The 18,069-nt window shown below is 42.9% G+C and overlaps 1 protein-coding gene across 14 annotated transcripts in view; it reads left to right on the top strand.

Moving 5' to 3' along the window:
• Positions 1-17,505, top strand: part of greb1l (GREB1 like retinoic acid receptor coactivator) — a 47,162-nt gene extending 29,657 nt beyond the window's left edge. For 7 of the 14 annotated variants that reach the window (XM_082513876.1, XM_082513885.1, XM_082513884.1 and 4 more), the window contains 26 exons: positions 312-449; positions 540-665; positions 2,243-2,380; positions 3,377-3,562; positions 3,658-3,957; positions 4,041-4,169; positions 4,520-4,654; positions 5,268-5,465; positions 5,542-5,722; positions 6,526-6,715; positions 7,412-7,548; positions 7,661-8,003; positions 8,286-8,401; positions 8,539-8,771; positions 9,035-9,594; positions 9,788-9,890; positions 9,996-10,142; positions 10,250-10,389; positions 10,492-10,653; positions 10,757-10,961; positions 12,213-12,375; positions 12,498-12,725; positions 12,807-12,963; positions 13,049-13,249; positions 13,891-14,029; positions 14,690-17,505. In XM_082513876.1, the coding sequence (XP_082370002.1) occupies positions 312-449; positions 540-665; positions 2,243-2,380; positions 3,377-3,562; positions 3,658-3,957; positions 4,041-4,169; positions 4,520-4,654; positions 5,268-5,465; positions 5,542-5,722; positions 6,526-6,715; positions 7,412-7,548; positions 7,661-8,003; positions 8,286-8,401; positions 8,539-8,771; positions 9,035-9,594; positions 9,788-9,890; positions 9,996-10,142; positions 10,250-10,389; positions 10,492-10,653; positions 10,757-10,961; positions 12,213-12,375; positions 12,498-12,725; positions 12,807-12,963; positions 13,049-13,249; positions 13,891-14,029; positions 14,690-14,853 (4,919 nt within the window). In that variant the 3' untranslated portion in view covers positions 14,854-17,505. The remainder of the gene's footprint in view (positions 1-311; positions 450-539; positions 666-2,242; positions 2,381-3,376; positions 3,563-3,657; positions 3,958-4,040; positions 4,170-4,519; positions 4,655-5,267; positions 5,466-5,541; positions 5,723-6,525; positions 6,716-7,411; positions 7,549-7,660; positions 8,004-8,285; positions 8,402-8,538; positions 8,772-9,034; positions 9,595-9,787; positions 9,891-9,995; positions 10,143-10,249; positions 10,390-10,491; positions 10,654-10,756; positions 10,962-12,212; positions 12,376-12,497; positions 12,726-12,806; positions 12,964-13,048; positions 13,250-13,890; positions 14,030-14,689) is intronic. The other 7 variants (XR_014272801.1, XM_082513878.1, XM_082513888.1 and 4 more) reach the window with 7 other exon arrangements.
• Positions 17,506-18,069: the final 564 nt, after the last annotated feature.

Here is an 18,069-nt window from a genome sequence, read left to right as displayed (position 1 = left end):
CAGATTGTAGCATAAATGTTGCAGGAGTTAAAAGCATGGATAGAGTTGAGCAGGTGAGATTTGCAAGCATGTAAGGTAGATTTGGTGTGTGACTGCATGCAGACGACTTAAAGAGTAAAGAAATCTCAGTAGTGATTCATTCACAGACGAGGCTTTAGTTTATAACTAGATGGCTAGAATGAGTCAATCAGTGCTTTGAGTTTAAACATTACACCAAAAAGAAACAACGTGTCAGCGTTGTTATTGTGAGCTTATTATCTCGGCAATGTTGCAGTTTCACAAACTGTATTAATGCGTAATCTGTGTTTCAGTACCCACAGCTCTTCGGGTGAATGTGCCAACAAATAGCCTGGCTGTTGATGGGCGCCCTCCATTACTCAGCCCCTCCCAGATGTCCTTAGGGCCTCAAGGTCAGGGGTATCGCACTGCTGATTTAGGAGATAGTCCCGGTAGGATCCTTTCTGAATACGTACAGTGTGTTATTTGTAATTATTTTCTGTATTGACATTTTTTCTTACTTGTCTGTCTTTAATGTTTAGTATTGTCTGCTATGAACTCTGGCCCTCCAAAGAAGCGCCACCGGAGCTGGCATCCCAGCTCGTTGGTGCCAGTCCCGCCAACAGCTGTCCCTGTGCCAGCTATTCGGCCAATAGTTTGTTCTCCAGGTTTGTTTGTTAAGCCACCTTCAGGGGGATGGGGGGAGGGGGAGGCTGAGCAGTTTATTTTCTTCTGGGTTTTAAATTTATCCTGTTATACCAAGTGTTCCTTTTTTTTTTTTTTTATCCATTAACGCTGGATTGGTGAGCATGTGTGTGCAAAGGAGTGTGTGCAGAGAAGTGTCTGCACACCCTCATTCCCCATGCCTCTGTTTGAGGATGAGTATGCACTAATGTCCCTGACGCTCTCTGGTTGTTAAGGATGATTCACCCAGCATTGCCATGGTGATAGAGCTGGACAGTTTGTAGGGCAAGTGAATTTAAAAGAATTGCACGATTAGAGATTTCTGCCACATCGTGTATTTAGGCGAGCTGACAGAAATAATAAAAAGGCAATCTGGGCAGAAGGGCCAGAATGAACAGGGTGTACATGGTTGCTAATAAAATAACCAACAAAAATTGTTCTTTTGTTCCACTAAATCAGCCACTGCAGGAATTAGGATGTGCACATTTTTTTCTCCATAACAGGAGCATCATTAAATCCGTGTTGTGTCCTGGTGAGATCACCAGGATAAAGCTATCCAGCTGTATGTGTCTGTAAATATGAACATAATGTTATGTCTTCACTAAATGTCTCACATCTCTCCAGTTTACATGTAACTATAAACATCTCTTTAAAGAAAGTATACAGCGCATAAGGAGCTTATTTTACTAATATTAGTCAATTAATTTGAAGTTTTCCCTTTTAAAACAATCAGTCTTATTTGTATACAGGCTAGTTACAGATAATTAGCAGGCAGATAATAAGACAGCAACTGGTAAAAAGAGAAGACCAATTTAAGACAAAGTTTAAAAAGTGTCCCCTAAGTGTACATAAGTGAAATAAAAGCAGTTAGAAAGATGAGTAATTGCAAAGCATCATAAACTAGTACTAATAAATTAGAAAAAAAATGCTGACAAGAAGTCAGTAAAGCAAGTGATAAATAAATATTCGATAAAGTAACTGTTTATAATCACGCAATCCTTACTATTGACTTACTAATCTGAGAGTAAAAGTCTGTGGTTATAGATACAATTAAGTAAATTAAACGAATCTCTATAGAGCATCGGCAGTCAAAAAGTTAGGCTTTAGGTTTATATTTAAAGACTTCAGTACATCTAGCTGCTTTCAGGTATGTCACCAGACTGTTCCGGCGGTTCAGGCCATGAAAGCTAAAAGCTGCCTCCCCAGAGGTTTTTGTCCTGCACTATGGAACAACTCCTGACTCCTGAGGAGCTGAGGGGACTTAATAGTTCTGACATTAGATGCACTGGAGACACATACTCTGAAGCGTTAAAGTATACAACAACACTGAAAAAGACAATGAGCAAAAATATGTTTTTCTTACCTTCTGACTTGGTTAACAGGAACTGGGACTTTTTAAAAAATGTTTTCTTGACTCACAGCCAGTCAGCGTGTTTCTGCATCCTTGTTGTTATTGGTATCTCAGAAGCATTGTCTGCATGTCAAACATGTTGAAACATCTCCTAAACTGTAACTATGGCTAAAGTTTGTACTGACACGTAATTGCTTTATCATCCTTAAGGGCCGGTATTAGGAGTAGCCTCTCCTCAACCACCTGTAATAGGCGTCATTCAGCCCCAGCCTGTCACCATTGGAGAGACGGTCATCGTGCCCGACAACCTACTCAACTCTGCAGGAGTCCGACCTGTCATCCTCATTGGTACCAGTTTTAATTCACTGATATGTTTCTTCATATTAAACATCACCTTTCAGCGCATATAAAACCCATTTTAATGCAAATTATTGTATTTTTTGTTTGCTTAAACTGTAAAAGGCAGTAAAAAAATCTGTGTGATGCATTTTTGTGGATCTTTTTAAATCTTAATCCGATTGAATACACTTTCGTCAAGTAAATAGGTACACTTTGCTAGTACCAGGTTAGACGTGTTTTGTCTTCAGAGCTGCTTTTATTCTTATTGGCATAGATTCAACAAGGTGCTGGAAACATTCCTCAGATATTTTTCTCCTTCAGGGTGCACCGTGTTGAGTGTTCAGAGATGCTCGTCTGCATTCCTTGGTCGTAACGAGTGGTTTTCTGAGTTTTTATTAGCTCGAAGCGGACTGTCTTCTTTTTTTACTCAAATTCATACACTCACTGGATGTGTTTTTTTTGTTTTGTTTTGTTTTTTTCTTATTTGGACCATTGTTTGTAAACCCTAGAGATGGTTGTGTGGAAAATTTACACTTAATTTCTGTAGGTTTCTGAAATGCTCAGACCAGCACGCCCAGCACCAAAAAACCATGCCAGATTCAGTCACTTAAATCCCTTTTCTTCCCCCTTCGGATCAGTCTGAACTTAAGCGGGTGCCATGTGATGGCCTGTTAGATTTTTTTTTTTTTTTTGCCTTAAACAGTGGAACACGTGTACCTAATAAAGTGGCTAGTGGGAATAAGGTCTGCTTAGTTTTATTTATGTATTTATTGAATCTTTATTTAATGACAAATTCCCCTTAAGATTAACAACTATTTTTCAAGGGAGACCTGACCAAGACGGCAATGTTACATCAAAAAAACGACTCAGTCAAAAATAATAATTAGCTTCTTACAAAGTTTTATAGCTCAAATGTTAAATGTTTTACACATCTTAAGTGGGCTTTTTTTGTTTGTTTGTTAGGGTTTTTTTCTGGTTCATCTAATGCCAAGTTTTTGTTTTTAGGCCATGGCACTTTACCTTACTTCTATGGAAATGTTGGGGACATAGTGGTGAGCCCCCTGCTGGTCAGCTGCTATAAAAGCAGCCAACTGTCAGATAAAACCCTGGAGGCTCTGGGGCTCAACAGCAGCCGGTTACTCAGCGTGGAGACGATGATTCTGCTCACTCTACAGTATTTTGCACGTTTAGGTAAGCAGCCTAGACAATCACTGCTAGATGTGTGTGTTGCTGAAATGATTCATGCCAGTGTTTTTAGATTTTCATATTTGAATTTTCCTCTGGAGGTTCAGAGCAGATTCCTCTGAGGGAGGAGCTGGAGCAGATAGTCTTGAAGGCCATGCTGTGCTGTCCCGGGGGACCTGCCATCTCCCCCCTCCAACTACCCTGGCTGGCTCGGCTGGAAGCGAGCGTCTCTGGCGGCAGCGTCCAAGTGGTGGTCACAAACAACTCTTTGGGCGAAGGCATCTCTGAGTCGCTGCGCTCTCTGGCTGAGGGTCCTCCTCAACAGCAGTGCCTGCCAACCTATGTGGTCATTATATGCGCCTCTAAGATGAGCGGCAGCGAGTTCTGTGTGATTGTGTTGGGTGAGTGTCATCTTTGTGGTGAAACTTGTGTGGGATGCAGTATCTAGACTGAACTCTAATGTAAATTTACCTGTTGGATTCAGGAAAGTATCAAGCGCGGGCCTTAGCAGAAGGGATGCTCACAACCAATGAATTTCTGAAGGAAATCAGCTACGAGCTCATCACGGGGAAAGTCAGCATCTTGACATCTCATTTCAGAACCACCTCTCTGGGTAAGATGAGTATCCATAAGTTGTGTTCATTAAAATAATCTTGAGAAAAATACAAATTTGTCTTTTACTAATCATTTTTGTCTCTACTAGCAGCAAAACGACAGTTACTGAACCACATTAAAAGTGAGCATGATCAGAAAACGCAACGGTGTAAAATAAATAAAGGAATTCCTATATTTGAATTAATGTTGTTTAGAATTGAGATAAACATCAACTAAAACCTTCGCTGCTAATAATAAAAAGCACGACGGTGGTGATGGTGACACATTCACTCTGATATGTTTGATACTGAGTGCACAGCCTGCTCCCGTCCCTCGCTCTGTGTAACTGTGGTGACTGCTTGTTTCCAGGGGACAACCTCGACAAACAGCTGGTGCGATACCAGCGCAGGCGGAAAGGACAGGTCATCCAGCCCTTTCAGGGCGATGTCACCGACAACATCCACTCCCAGGAAGCTGCCAGCATGTCACCACCATCAGACTCAGGTTAGACCGCTCTCATGCTCGCTGTCAAAGTCTTTTTCAGTTTTTAGCAGGCAAATCAAAGACTAGGCAGCAACATCTGTCTAAATCAGCATGTGGATCTTCATTCAGTGTCAATGTTAAGTCAGGCCAGTGTCCAGAACAAAATCAGTTAAGGTTAGTTTGAGCTACGGAGTGTTGTTTGGCCCTGTACCTCATCCCACAGCGAGCCACACCTCTTAAACTTTGAATTCAGTCTTTTTTCTTTTTTAAGTCCCATTATCACAGGTGTATAAAATCAACCATGTAGATCTACACTTATTTTCCTTTTCGTTACCGTGTGTGTGACTAATCTTACTGCACAGTTTGATCGTTCTGACTGGATCTCGTCTCTCCAGATTATTTTCATCTCGTTGTAATTTGTTGACAAAAGGGTGGCTACGGTACATGTGCAGGTTGAGGTGACTGCTGTTGTGATTTGGCACCATTTAAAAAAGATCGAAATTAATTAAATTAAATTTCATCATAGTTTGTTTTGGGGAGGTTTGTTTAGGCAAGCAGTGATACTTTGCTGTGGTTAGGATCTGCTTTTCACATATAATCATCCTGGTGCTAACTTTTGTGTTTCTTCTTGCAGATCTTTTTACAAAGGGCTTCCAGATCTATCCGGCCCAGCTTAATGTGGCTCGTAGCCTTCTTTCTCAAGTGTGCTCCATCGCGGATTCAGGGACACAGAACCTCGATTTAGGGCGTTTTTGCAAGGTGGACTTCCTGGTTTTGGTCCCACCGTCTCACATTCTGGTCCACCAGACGGCACAACGCATCCGACAATCAGGTGTGTACAAACCCAAAGGAAGAACTGTTGTTGTTTTGTTGCAGTGCTGTATGGAATCCTCACGTTTTCGCCTTAGGTGTACTTGTGGACCTGGGAAATGAAGACCCCTCCACGGCCCACCTGAAGTCAGACAAATATGTGGTGCGTCTTGACGGTGATGTTCACGCCAAGATGGAGGCCTTCATGAAGAAAGTCAAACAGAACCCCTACACTCTGTTTGTCCTCATTCACGACAACTCGCACGTCGACCTCACAAGGTAAAGGCGACTCCGACAGCACAGATTCTCCCATTAAAACCATTATGGCTCACTTTGTTTTGCTCTGCTGATAATTTAAAGCAGCCTTTAAAGAAGAAGAACTGACTTTTCAAGCTATTTCACCATTGAAGAGAAATGTTGATGTTTCAATGAAAGCATGAGAGTTTTGCTAAAGTTGTTGTCAAACATTCTTAAAGTTATTGTAAGAATCTTTCTTCGCTTGTGCAAATACTAAAGTTCAGTCATGTGAACACTGTCGACGGCCAGTAGGTGCTGTCTTTTCTCATTGTGGCATGTAATTTTACAACAAAACACCATTTATTGTTAAAGTTCTTTTTAATTCCCTTTATTATCATGATGGGGAAATGCTCAATCTTTCAGTCTTGCTGGTCGTCACCCAGTGAGATCCCCTTTGCAAAGATTAGAAACATGCAAAGCTGTAGTATATTTTAGTCTTTTGCTTTATGCTACATGTCAGTTTCAGTCTTTAATTTTAGTTAACTAACTATTATAACTTGTCTTTCTTTGTTTTGTTTTGAGGTTGTTTTTTTTCCTCCCAAGAATTTTTTTCTGTTATTGCCAGAACACTAAAACAGATCACTTCCTTTTTCCCAGAGGGGATTATCTTTGGACCGACCTCCCACACATCAGCCAGTTAGACCAGCATACAAAGCTTTTTGCACAAAGTTGTTATTTCAAAACCATGTTGAGTGTTATTAAGTGCTGTGCTAGGATAATCATAGTAAGTAAAAAAATATCCATGAATTCATTCAAACACTTTCCCCACCCTGATCTATTTTCAGTGCCCTGTCAGGCTCTGTGTGCCACGGGGAGCTGCAGGGTTTGGCTGACCGGGTGGTGAACTGTCAAGAAGTCTTAGATGCCATGAACCTCTTGGTCCTGCAGGTCAGCTGTTTCCCTTACACTTTGCAGACCCGCCAGTCTCGAATCAGCATCCACAATGAAGTTCACTGGCCGTCCAACGACAATCTGGTGAGAATGTTTGTTTGTTTGTTTGTTTTTTTTACATCCATCCATTCGCTTCCGCTTACCCTTTTTCAGGGTTTCGAGGGGCGCTGGAGCCTATCCCAGCTGTCATAGGGCGAGATGCAGGGTACACCCTGGACAGGTGGCCAGTCTGTCACAGGGCTAGCACACAGAGACAGACAACCATTCGCACTCACATTCACACCTATGGGCAATTTAGATTAATCAATTAACCTATCCCCACTTTTTTTTTTTTTTTTTTAACACTAAAACGTTTCTTTAGTTATGAGTTATGCAGAATGGTCTACAAAACACCACGATAGGCAGTCACTGGAATGGCAAATGCTAATTTCTTATGTGAATTATTTATCATAAATGACTTTACTGCAGCACACTGGCATATTTCCTGTGCTGTGGTTTAGCTACTCCCCCTGCTGTGGTGAAACTGCAGTTACAGTTTTAGACATTTTTTAAAAAGGGTCTAAAGTAACTCGAGCCTCGTGTTAAGGAGTTACAAGTCAGAGAGAAAGGGAACCAATATATTATAGAACACATTAGTCTCACTTTCTTATCCAGTATTATATATGAGGATACTTACTCCATGTTTTGTAACTAGGCACAGCGTTTCAACAGTGTGCAGTGTATCATTAAGAACAGTCAGGACACATTGTCTAAACTGATGTCGGTATCTTTATCGTCCAGCAGAGGGAGCAGTTTCCTGACGAGCTGGTCTACTTTGGCCTGAGGGACTACAGCAGATCCCTGCAGTGGGGCATGGCCAGTCCCATCCTGCGCTATGATGATGCGTTTGAGAAAATGGTTCACACTCTGTTGGAAAGGTGAAACTGATGAATCAAACATGAAGAGTTTTGTGTTTACTTCCACTGAGTGGGTAACTCATAATAACTGTAGACATTATAATCAGTTAAAAAGCTCTGATTGTACCTCCAGACATCCCCACCTACACAGCATGGTGATCCGCAGCTACCTGCTGATTCAGCAGTACACTGAGGCCATGATGGCTCTCACCTCTTCCCCGTCCCTGAGAGACCACATAACTCCAGAGACCCTGGCCATGGTGGAGGACTTGATAAACGCTCCAAGCAGAGAGGGCTCCCAGGGCCACGGCCACATGCTGCTGGTCCGTATCCCCTCGCTGCAGCTGGCAATGTTGGCCCGAGAAAGACTGGAGGACGTGAGGGACAAGCTGGGACTGCAGCTGTGCTTTGCAGTGCTGCTGGGAAGTCCTGCGTCTGAGCTCAACCTGCACAGAAATTTTATCAGTCGCCTCAGGGTGAGGAAAAATCAGAGTCACACGACTGATTTCTTTGTGTGAAGTGTGTTCTGCTGAATGTAGAGTGTTGGGATCCTTCTGCGTTTTTGCAGATCAGTCATTATCAGGGAGTTTACATGATTTTGCGAATCTGTTGTGCACTTTTGTACAATGAAAAAATTGTTTTGCCTCATACTTTGTCTGCATGATTAAAGTCTCATGCATTTTTTGTTTTGTTTTTAGTTTTTATAAATAACCTGTAACTGAAGAGGGCACACTTTGATTTTCATCTCTTTTTGTCAGGCTTGGCAAGGCTGTGAGAATGAAGACTGGGTGCCACACACCTATGAGGATCTGGAAGGGCTGCCCTGCATCGTCATCCTCACGGGCAAAGACCCTCTTGGAGAGACTTTCCCCAAGTAATATCATACTTAATACTACCCTAGCTTATAACATGGCTCAGTATGTCTGTTTCTTTAACATAAAATGTAGCAAAGATCCGTTTAGCTCTTCTCTAAAACTCTTGTCTCCCATCAACTCCCTTGTGCACTTCTAGGTCTTTGAAATACTGCGACCTGCGACTGATAGACTCCAGCTACCTGACTCGTACAGCCCTGGAACAGGAGGTGGGTCTGGCATGCACCTACGTATCCAGGGTTGTTGTTCCTAAACCAAAGAAGGCTATGGCCCCTCGGGAATCGGATGTGGAGAAGGTCGCCACCAGCTTGAATGATGGAGATGAGCTGGAAAGACCTCAGAGCAACGGCAGCGCTGCAACCAGAACCTCTGGTTAGTGTGAATTACTGTGATGTTGGATTAAAGGAAACCCAGAGTGTAACTGACATGAGCTTAACTCTAATTGATTTCTGATTACAGTAAAGCAAGTCGACCATAATACATGGGTACTGTAAATGAACGCGGGTCATAGCTTTGGAATGAGTTTGGTTTGTAGAAAATTTGGTTTTAATCCAAAGAGAGAAAAAAACCCTCCAAACATGTGAGCACTTGTTAGTTACATATATGTGCGGGTGTGTCTTTCATATTTCCCTCAGGCTCTTTGGCGGATAATGGTGTCAGCTCATCTGATGTTGCAGACTCTTTCCAGAAACCCTCCACTTCCACCTCGCAGCCTGAAGGCATGGTCACCATAGACATGGGCACATCAACACTCGGAATTAAGGAGGAGTGCGACTCACTGGGAACCCCGCTCTCTTCCGACCCTTCGAAAGCCTCCAAGGCTCCTCCATCCCTCTACTCCAGTTCCTCATCTTCCTCCCCCTCACCATCTTCCTCCTCCACCCAGAGGCCCAGCCAGTCCACGCAGAGCGATCGCGAGCCCACGAGGGCATCACCGCGCACAGTCATCTTGTCGCGAGCGGCTTACAATCTGTTGTCGGGGGACTCTGGGAGTCAGCTGAGCTCCTCCTCGCTGCTCCCTCACGCAGACGTGGCCTGGAGCAGTCCGCTGAGGCCCATTATCACTCACACCCTGCAGGGGACGGAGCAGAGCATGTACTACCGCCAGTGGACCATCGCGCGGCAGCATCATGCTGATTATGAAGCGCCGTCTGTGCCGCATCCTCGACGCTTGCTGCTCAGTGGACCCCCACAGGTAACAAATCTCGTGTGGAAAATACTCCTTTTCTTATTTGTGACTAACTTGATTTAAAAATAGAATACAGAGAATTCTTTTTAAAAATTTTCTTTAAATTTATTGGCATCCATATAAATTTATGCAGTTAATTCCTCATCTGGATTTAAGTGTCACTGTAGTTCTACTGGTATTCTTTCCTTTCCTTCGCTAGGTGGGAAAAACTGGCGCCTACCTGCAGTTTCTGCGTATCCTGTTTCGGATGCTCATCAGGCTGCTCGAGGTCGACGTGTATGATGAGGATGAAGTGGAGGAAGGTGAGACTCATAGGGATTTGTTTATTTTTAATGGCCTTCACATTTTGTGAAATACATGAAGCAGTTAATTTGATGGTGACAAATGTATCAAATCACCCTCCACAGAAAATTCAGAGGTCACAACTCTAGTAAGTACCCAGTGGCCGGACATCGAGGAAGTCCGAAAGCTGCCCTTTGACCCCAACCTCCGAGATCCTAAATTCAGGAAAGCCAGCCCTGTTTACTCTGACAAGATGCTAAAGTCTTTCAAAGGTCAGCAAAAACATGGAAAAAAAACCCATCAAACTTGCCCACTCTGAGTTCAGCTTTTTAATCGGGTGTTATTAAAAAATGAACTTACGTTTTTTATGTTTATATAGATTGTAAGCAAGATAAAGAGAACCAAACTCCAGCCACACGAGTGACCAAGTCGATACGTCAGAGTAGGTTTGCTGCCCACAATGCCTTTCATCACTGTGACCAGTGCCATCACTACTGTGAAGCAGGCGCAGCTACACAGGTGAGATGCACCACCAACACCTTCTGCTTTACTGCAGACTTACAGATGCACATATCCCATCCTTGTGTTAATATTGTACATGTGTGTGTGGTTGTGTTGTAGCTGTCGGAGTGCACTTTTCATGCTTTCACCTTCTGCTCGTCCATGCTGGGAGAGGAGGTCCAGCTCCAGTTTGTGATTCCCAAATCTAAGGAGCAGCACTTTGTTTTCAGTCATCAGGGCAGCCACCTGGAGAGCATGCGTCTGCCTCTGGTCTCCACCAAGGTTAGTTTGCTCAAGACAGCAGTATCTGTCGCGCCTTAATCCTCCTAATCGCCGTTTGGGTCACATGTTTACTTTTGCTTCAACCGTGTTTATCTGTCTGCAGGACCCCGACCTTCTCAGGAGTCCAATCTTCACCCCGACCACAGGACGCCAAGAACACGGCCTGCTCAACATTTTCCATGCCACGGAGGGCGCAGCACATCTGCACATCCTCGTGGTCAAACAGTTTGAGATGCCTCACTATAGGAAGTACTGGCCCAACCACATCTTGCTCGTCCTGCCCGCCATGTTCAACAACGCTGGAGTTGGTGAGCAGCTGAGCTATCTCTGTTGTTAAACCTGACAGTTTTTTGATCCTAACTAAAATATATTTAAAATATTTCATTCTACTTGCAGTCGATATAAATTTTTTTTCCTATATCATCGTTTTTTCTTGCCCTCGCTTGTGTTTGTTGTCGTGATTTGCATGGCAGCAGATACTAAAAAAAAAAGAATAGCAGGAACTTGTGTTACATTGCTCACTCGCTCTTGTATGAGCAAAAATAACTAAATGGAGACCCTCTTATGAAAGCCTTTCTCCACAGCACTACTAGTGGTTGAAAGTCCACACAGTGGCGTTCAGCCTTTACATGACAGCTTATCACTCTGTTGATAATGAGTAATTCGTTGCAGTGTATTATCTACCATGGTTGTGTTTTCAACTTGTTTTTAGTGCTGTGTTTAAACTAGGCGAAAGGTTACCTGTTGCCTTACCCAACGCGAGAAGGTCAGCCATCTATTGTATCAGTCTGATTTGTAGTGCAGCCAATTAGGTGCAAGGCCTTTCTGAAGTGGGTGTAACTAAACAACATTTCTCTCAGATAAGCAGATGGCATTGGGCTAAAGATGACCCTTTATGTCAGTGTGACTGCTTTCTAATCAGGATAGACTTCTCTGCTGAATACCTAAACATATTTTTATCTGCAGTGCCCGACAGAGTGTAGAGACTGCAGGCAGGCTGGAGTGGGTAGAGATGAGGAGAGTGAAAGGGAAGGTTTACAGGATGGTAGTGAAGCCTGAGATGATGTAGGATTTGGAGAGCGGGGCACTGGAAAAAATAAATAGATGGATGGTAGAGTTGAAGATGTTAAGATTTTTACTCGGTTATCAGAACGGACAGATTAGAGGGACAGCTCAGGTTGAGCGATTTGGAGGAAAAATGTTAGAGAAAAATGGTTGAGATGGTTTTGGGCATGTGCAGAGGACGGATAGTGGCTAAATGGAGCTGCCAGGCAGGAGGGAAAGAGGAAGACCTCAGAAGAGGTTCATGAATGTAGTGTAGGAGGACATGCAGAGGGTTCGTGTGACAGAGAAGAACAAAAAGCCCAACAGAGTGTACCTCATTGTCTTTCTAAACTATCAGACTTGTAAATTTGCAAATGTATACAAGCTCTATGCAAATATATCCCTTACATGGGATTTGAAAAGATTACTTCTTTTATCAAAGTTAATTAAAGGTGCATCAGTTTTAATCAAATCTTAAGTGAAAACCTAACAAAAACAATCCTGTCTGTTTTAAGGTGCAACTCGCTTCTTGATCAAAGAGCTGTCATACCATAACCTCGAGCTGGAGAGGAACCGACTGGAGGAGCAAGGTGTCAAGAGACAAGACATATGGCCTTTCATTGTCATGATGGACGACTCCTGTGTGCAGTGGAACGCCCACCAATCAGCAGAAGGAAGGTAATAAGCGCTTCCCAAGTGTAAGAGTGGAGTTGGTTGCTACGGTTAACGAAGCTCTGTTCAAAATCAATTTTACATATGTTCAAAATATGTAAAATTGCCCTCCCCTATTGGTTTCTTAGTGAGACATCAGATGGAGGCTCATGTCTCAGCAACGTGTCTCTAAAAACGGTGCTGCAGCACATGGAGAACACGCCCAAGATCTCCCAGTACGCCGTGTGCGGCACACGCAAGTGGAGCAGCAGCCTGGCTCGCAGGTCTCCCAGCAATCCCTTCAGTCGGTGTCACCTCCATGACTTTGTCATGCTGAATGTGGACCTGACGCAGAACGTCCAGTACGACCTGAATCGGTAAGCTCAGAGAAGGCCATGTGAGTCAGTTGGTCTGAGGTGTGCATTGTCACCGTTACCTGACGTTGCTGTCCCGTGCAGGTATGGCTGCGAGGAGGTGGACTTTAATCTAAGGGTTAATAGCAGTGGCTTGTTGCTGTGCCGCTTCAACAACTTCTTCCTGATGAAGAAGCACATTCCAGTTGGGGGAAGAAACAAAGAATTCCTGGTCAAACCTAAACTCATGGTGGGTGTTCAGGTGATTAAAATTATTCGCTTTGTTATGTCCTTGTCTTTCTGTGCGTAACACCAGCTCACATGAAACTTCTTTCTTCTCTCCAAAGGAAATTGAAAACCCCGCTCTAATCAGCCCGTTGCAGTATGTTTGTGCACCAGACAGCGAACAGACCCTCTTCGACGCCCCGGCCCAGTTCCTACTGGAAAGGTTCCTCCAGAGCTGCAGTCACAGACTATTTCCGAAAGCTGTTAGGAACAGAGACAACCCAGTTCTGTCCATTGACAGCTACCTCAACCTCAGCCCGGAGGTGAGAGCTCCCTGGAGGTTGCAGTTGAAAGCAGGAACAGTAGAATAATCTCTATTTCAAACTTAGGGCAAGGCTTAAATACCAGACTACTGTGATAGACACATTTTGGATAGAAATCGAGTGCTTCTCTGTCTGATATGCAGAGTTATATACTTTATAAGGTGCTCTAATCTGTATAGTATAGAGAAATGAGGCAAACTTGCTCCCCGACTTTAATGTAGATTTTTTTTTTAACCCACAGAGAAGCATGTTGCATGACTTTCCCATCTGTTCTTCTTAGAACATTCTGACCTGCATACACGCACATGTGCACACAGTGAATGCTAACAATGCATTTACTGCACATTTGTGCATAGGAGGCAATGACCATCTATCTGTACACACAGTCTTCTCAAGTTTTTGCACATCTTTTGTTTTAAACTTTTACCCACAAGGCGACTTTAAATTTGCTTGAGCAGACACCTTCGGGAGCTCCCAGCAGGAACTGTCAGGGAGTCGTAATGTTTTCTTTCAGTTACTTCGAGGCAAGTTCGTGATGTTAGTTTCATTTTCCCGACTGTGATTAATGAAGTTTGTCTCTTTTTTTGTTGTTGTTGTTGTTGTTGTTGTTGTTGTTGTTGTTGTTGTTGTTGTTGTTGCAGATCTCTGTGTGCTACATCAACTCTCGTCCACACTCCACCAACCTGAACCATCAGGGGCTGGTGTTCAGTGGCCTGCTGCTTTACCTCTGTGACTCCTTCGTTGTTTCTGGACTCCTGAAGAAATTCGACTTCCTCAAAGGTATGAAATCAGTGTCACGATTAAAGGAAGGGATCGGGATGCTTTGTTGCTCATATTTTCCCAAGACCCCACACATAGTTATAGGAAATGACCTGGTTGTTTTCTTAGATTTTCACCCCCTACCTTCCTCTGTGCTAGACTGTCAAAATAAAAGCTTCCAGATGTTAAAAGGACATTGGCAAGGTTTGGGTGTCTCTACAAAATAAGAATCAGTTCCTGACTACAGTAGCTTACATCCCAGTCATGCAAGCATAGAGAGCAGCTGGTGATTGCCTGGCAACCAGTGGTTGCTAAGGGAAAATCTGTATCCCTGAACCGATTGGTAAGTGGTTACTGGAAGTTGTGCGCTGTTGCTAGGTGAAATTTGTTACAAAGATATAAAAAATGCTGCACCAAAAACGTCCTTGCAGTTGGTTTGGTTGCTAATAGGTTGCCATGGTCACCTGTAGTTTGTTTGGAAGGCAGTGACAGTTCTTGCGTATGAGTTGGTGTCTTAGATGCAAACTATGCCACACGTGGATGTCTTTCTAGCCCTGTTAAATCTAACATGATAGAATTATGCAATCTGTCTCACAATAGAGAACTAAACAGCTAAACTTGATAATTAAAGTGGCACTGCATGTCCTACTATCTAACTTTTGATCTTGAATTTGTTCACAGGTGCCACCCTCTGTGTGATCTGTCAGGACCGCAGTTCCCTGCGTCAGACAATCGCCCGACTGGAGCTGGAGGACGAATGGCAGTTCCGCCTGCGGGACGAGTTTCAGACGGCCAACTGCAACGAGGATCGGTCCCTCTACTTTCTGACCGGCCGCCACGTTTAAACCTGCTCAAATCTATGGCGCTGCTGAAGAAACCCAATCAGAACTGAGATTTAGTTCCAGACCTGCAATCAAATTTTGATCAGGCAGAAGACAGGTCAGCAGGGAAATGCTGGAGCACGAGGTGTGAGGACCACCTGACACAGCTTTCTGTACTGCCAGTGTGCACTGTGCCCGACTCCAAAGAGGGTCGGTGAATGTTTCTGACTTTTGCTCGCTTGTCGGCTTGTCTTCAGTTAAGTTTGTGTCGTAGTGAAAAAGACTTTGCTGTGAGGGGAAAAAAAGCACAGCTGAAACTGAACTTATTTTGTTTTGGTGTTGGTTTTTTTTGGACTCGCGACGGATAATGTGACTATTTGAAGAATGTATTTTGAACCCACTTTGTCCAGTCCTGGATGTTCAGGGGGTCAGAGGGAGGTGGCTTTAAGGAGTCGCGCTACCAGCATCAATGGAATATATTTTAACAGGGACATGGCAGGTTTGAGACCATGGTAACATCTGTGTTTGTTAATGTTTGTGCATCTGCATGAAAACAGTTTAAGTTTGCCATTAATTTTTCTAAGCACCAAAGACGCCTTTAGCTGCACTTTTCCTTTTTCCTTTGCTTTCTTTGACCTTTCTCACCTGCTTCGCCTCTCATAATCCACAAAGCCCATTTATGTTTCCTCATAACGTTACAAAGACACACCCAAGAGTTTGGTCATTACTGGATTTCAGGTCATCAGGAGTATCTGTACTGGAAGCTGTGGGAATCAAACAATAAGCAGCCGTTGGATTTGACACATGTTGTCACATGACTACATTTCATGCGAGTTTATCCAAAGCGACTGGAAAACTACGGGAACATACGAGTTGTGTCTTCGGTATTTTACTGTTTCAGTTTCAATAGAAATCTGTGAAGCTGGTCAATTTTTCTGAAACACTATTAAACTGCATCCACACAGGAAGCAGTTTGCTTGATTTGTTACCTAGGTAACCCACTAATGCATGGAATCCTGCATTCTCATTGGTAGTTACTTCAATTCCTTGCCTCAAAGTTGAGAACAGTTTATCTTGGGATTCATCCAGTTAGCATTGTCAGCAGGTGAAACGTGACATGTAGTCACATAACACATTTCACTCACTTTCTTCTACGGTTTGCGGTCGCTACGCCGCTGTGAATCAACATCCACGCAGGAAGCGATGTGACAACCAGAAACCATAGAAGAAGTCAGTGTCGTTCTGCAACTGTAGCCAAAATAACCTACAGTGACAGGAAATTTAGAGACTTTGAAAGCGTATGATACTGCTGATTGACATATTACTGGGTTGTAAATACTTTAGAGGGTTACCTAGGAAACCAGAGCTCAAAATATCTGCAAGCGATGCTCGATGAGAGAATAGTTTCCAGCGTGCACACAGCTTTAGATGATCTGCCACAATGTTTTTATTTTTACATGCTTTCTGTTAACATGGACACCGAGCAGTTGATTTAGTCGTATGTTATGACAGTAATTTTTCACATAGTCGCGCAAAGTGTACCACAGGCAAGCTCTCTCACTGCCAGCTGTCCTGCTACTGCCTGTGCCTGAGATGTCACCTCCTGTTATGGTGTCCTGATTGTTTATTGAAGATGTTTGCTACCATCCACTTTGATTAACCCAGTTTCCAGTCCTGAATTAAAGGGCGAAAATTAGGTTTACACATATACTTGAAAGATGAATGTTTTTAAGTTTCTGCACGTGGTTGTCCAAAGAATATGCCTTAAGCGATGTTTCACACAGTGTCTGCTTAGGTTTTGTTTTGTTTTTGGACCAATGAGAATGAAGAAACCTTTTGACTGTGAGGCGAAAGAATGTTGTTTGTCTCTGTGTGTAGAGAGATCAAATAATTGGGTTTTGTACTACTGTACTGTTTAAAGCTTTGTTTACATTATTAATATATTCGATCATCCCCTTACCCACTGAGGGTTACTGATGTGTTTAATGTTGTGTAATGTTTGCCAGTGTATTTTGGTGATGTCTTTCTGCATTTTTATGTTGCAAAGGCAAGAAGAATCTACCTAGATTTGTCTTTTATGTCTTTATTCTTTTTGGGGGCTTTTTCCTTTTCTTTTTTTCTTTTTTTGAAAATGAGAATCAGGTCCATGAGGATTTTTTTTTTATTTATTTGAAAAGCATTTGGGACTGATAATCATATTGGAGTGTATAATTTGATTGAGGCCTAAGTTCACTTGGGCCAAGGGAGCGTGCCCTCTTCAAAACCGGTCGCGAAGGCTTTGCACAAGACACAAACGAATGATTCTTGGATCTACTGAATGTCACTGGGGGTTTTGCAAATGTTGGACTTGCACTATACAAGTTGCCAGCTTAAAGAATTATTTCCAGAAGACGGTTATGTTCCCTAACCCCTAGATTTAATATAATAGTGATGATCAAAACAATGGTCCGTAGAAAGTGTTTTTCCTCTTTGATTTTAATACTTAATATGCAACTTGCTCCCACAATCTTAACTGAAATGTGTTTGATAACTATGTGCAGCACAGTGGTAGCCTTGGTGCCTGGTTGATCTACCTCACGTTTACCATTGTGGTTGCAGGCTGTGAATATCTTAATGTTCGAGCCATGCTGTTGTTGTTTAAAATGTCTGAATGTAATAAAATGGCATCTAAACATATCCTGTTATTTTTCCTCTTTGTTTTCAGTGCCCGACTCTGTGATTTAATCTGTTAACAGACACAAAGACAGTAGAGTGAGTTGCATACCAAAAATTGGCGAGCTCCAGCAAAGTTGCAAGACATTATACACATGTTGTCAGATGTTTACATACTCATCATGGGCAGGAATGTTATGGAAATTTGGGGCTTTTGATCATTTTTGTTCCCTTTCCAGGGATTGTGGAGCATGTATCTTTAATTACTTTAAAAAAAACCAAGAATTGGTTGCATAATTTGATGTTATTTTGTGTTTTCTCTAATCCCTGCAGGGTCCAAATTGTGCATACACTCACTTCAGTCTTTTAAAAAGTGGTCCTGAAAGTTCTACTGTGTCTTTTAACTCAACATCAGATCATGATTAACTACAACTTTATCTTTGCCAGCATAAAAAGGATTTGTTTGACATTGACATGGATGTGTAATCGCCTTGCCAACGTCTGGACAAAGAGCCAGACTGTCACCCTTTGGAGGAAATTGGTTAAGATGTTTAGGAACAACCAAAGAACCACTAAGCCTCAAGCCAG

The sequence above is a fragment of the Aulonocara stuartgranti genome, assembly GCF_965226115.1.
Source record: "Aulonocara stuartgranti genome assembly, chromosome: 18".
Lineage (NCBI taxonomy): Eukaryota > Metazoa > Chordata > Actinopteri > Cichliformes > Cichlidae > Aulonocara > Aulonocara stuartgranti.
The sequence above is the reverse complement of the archived record's forward strand: the minus strand, read 5'-3'. Positions and strand labels throughout refer to the sequence as shown.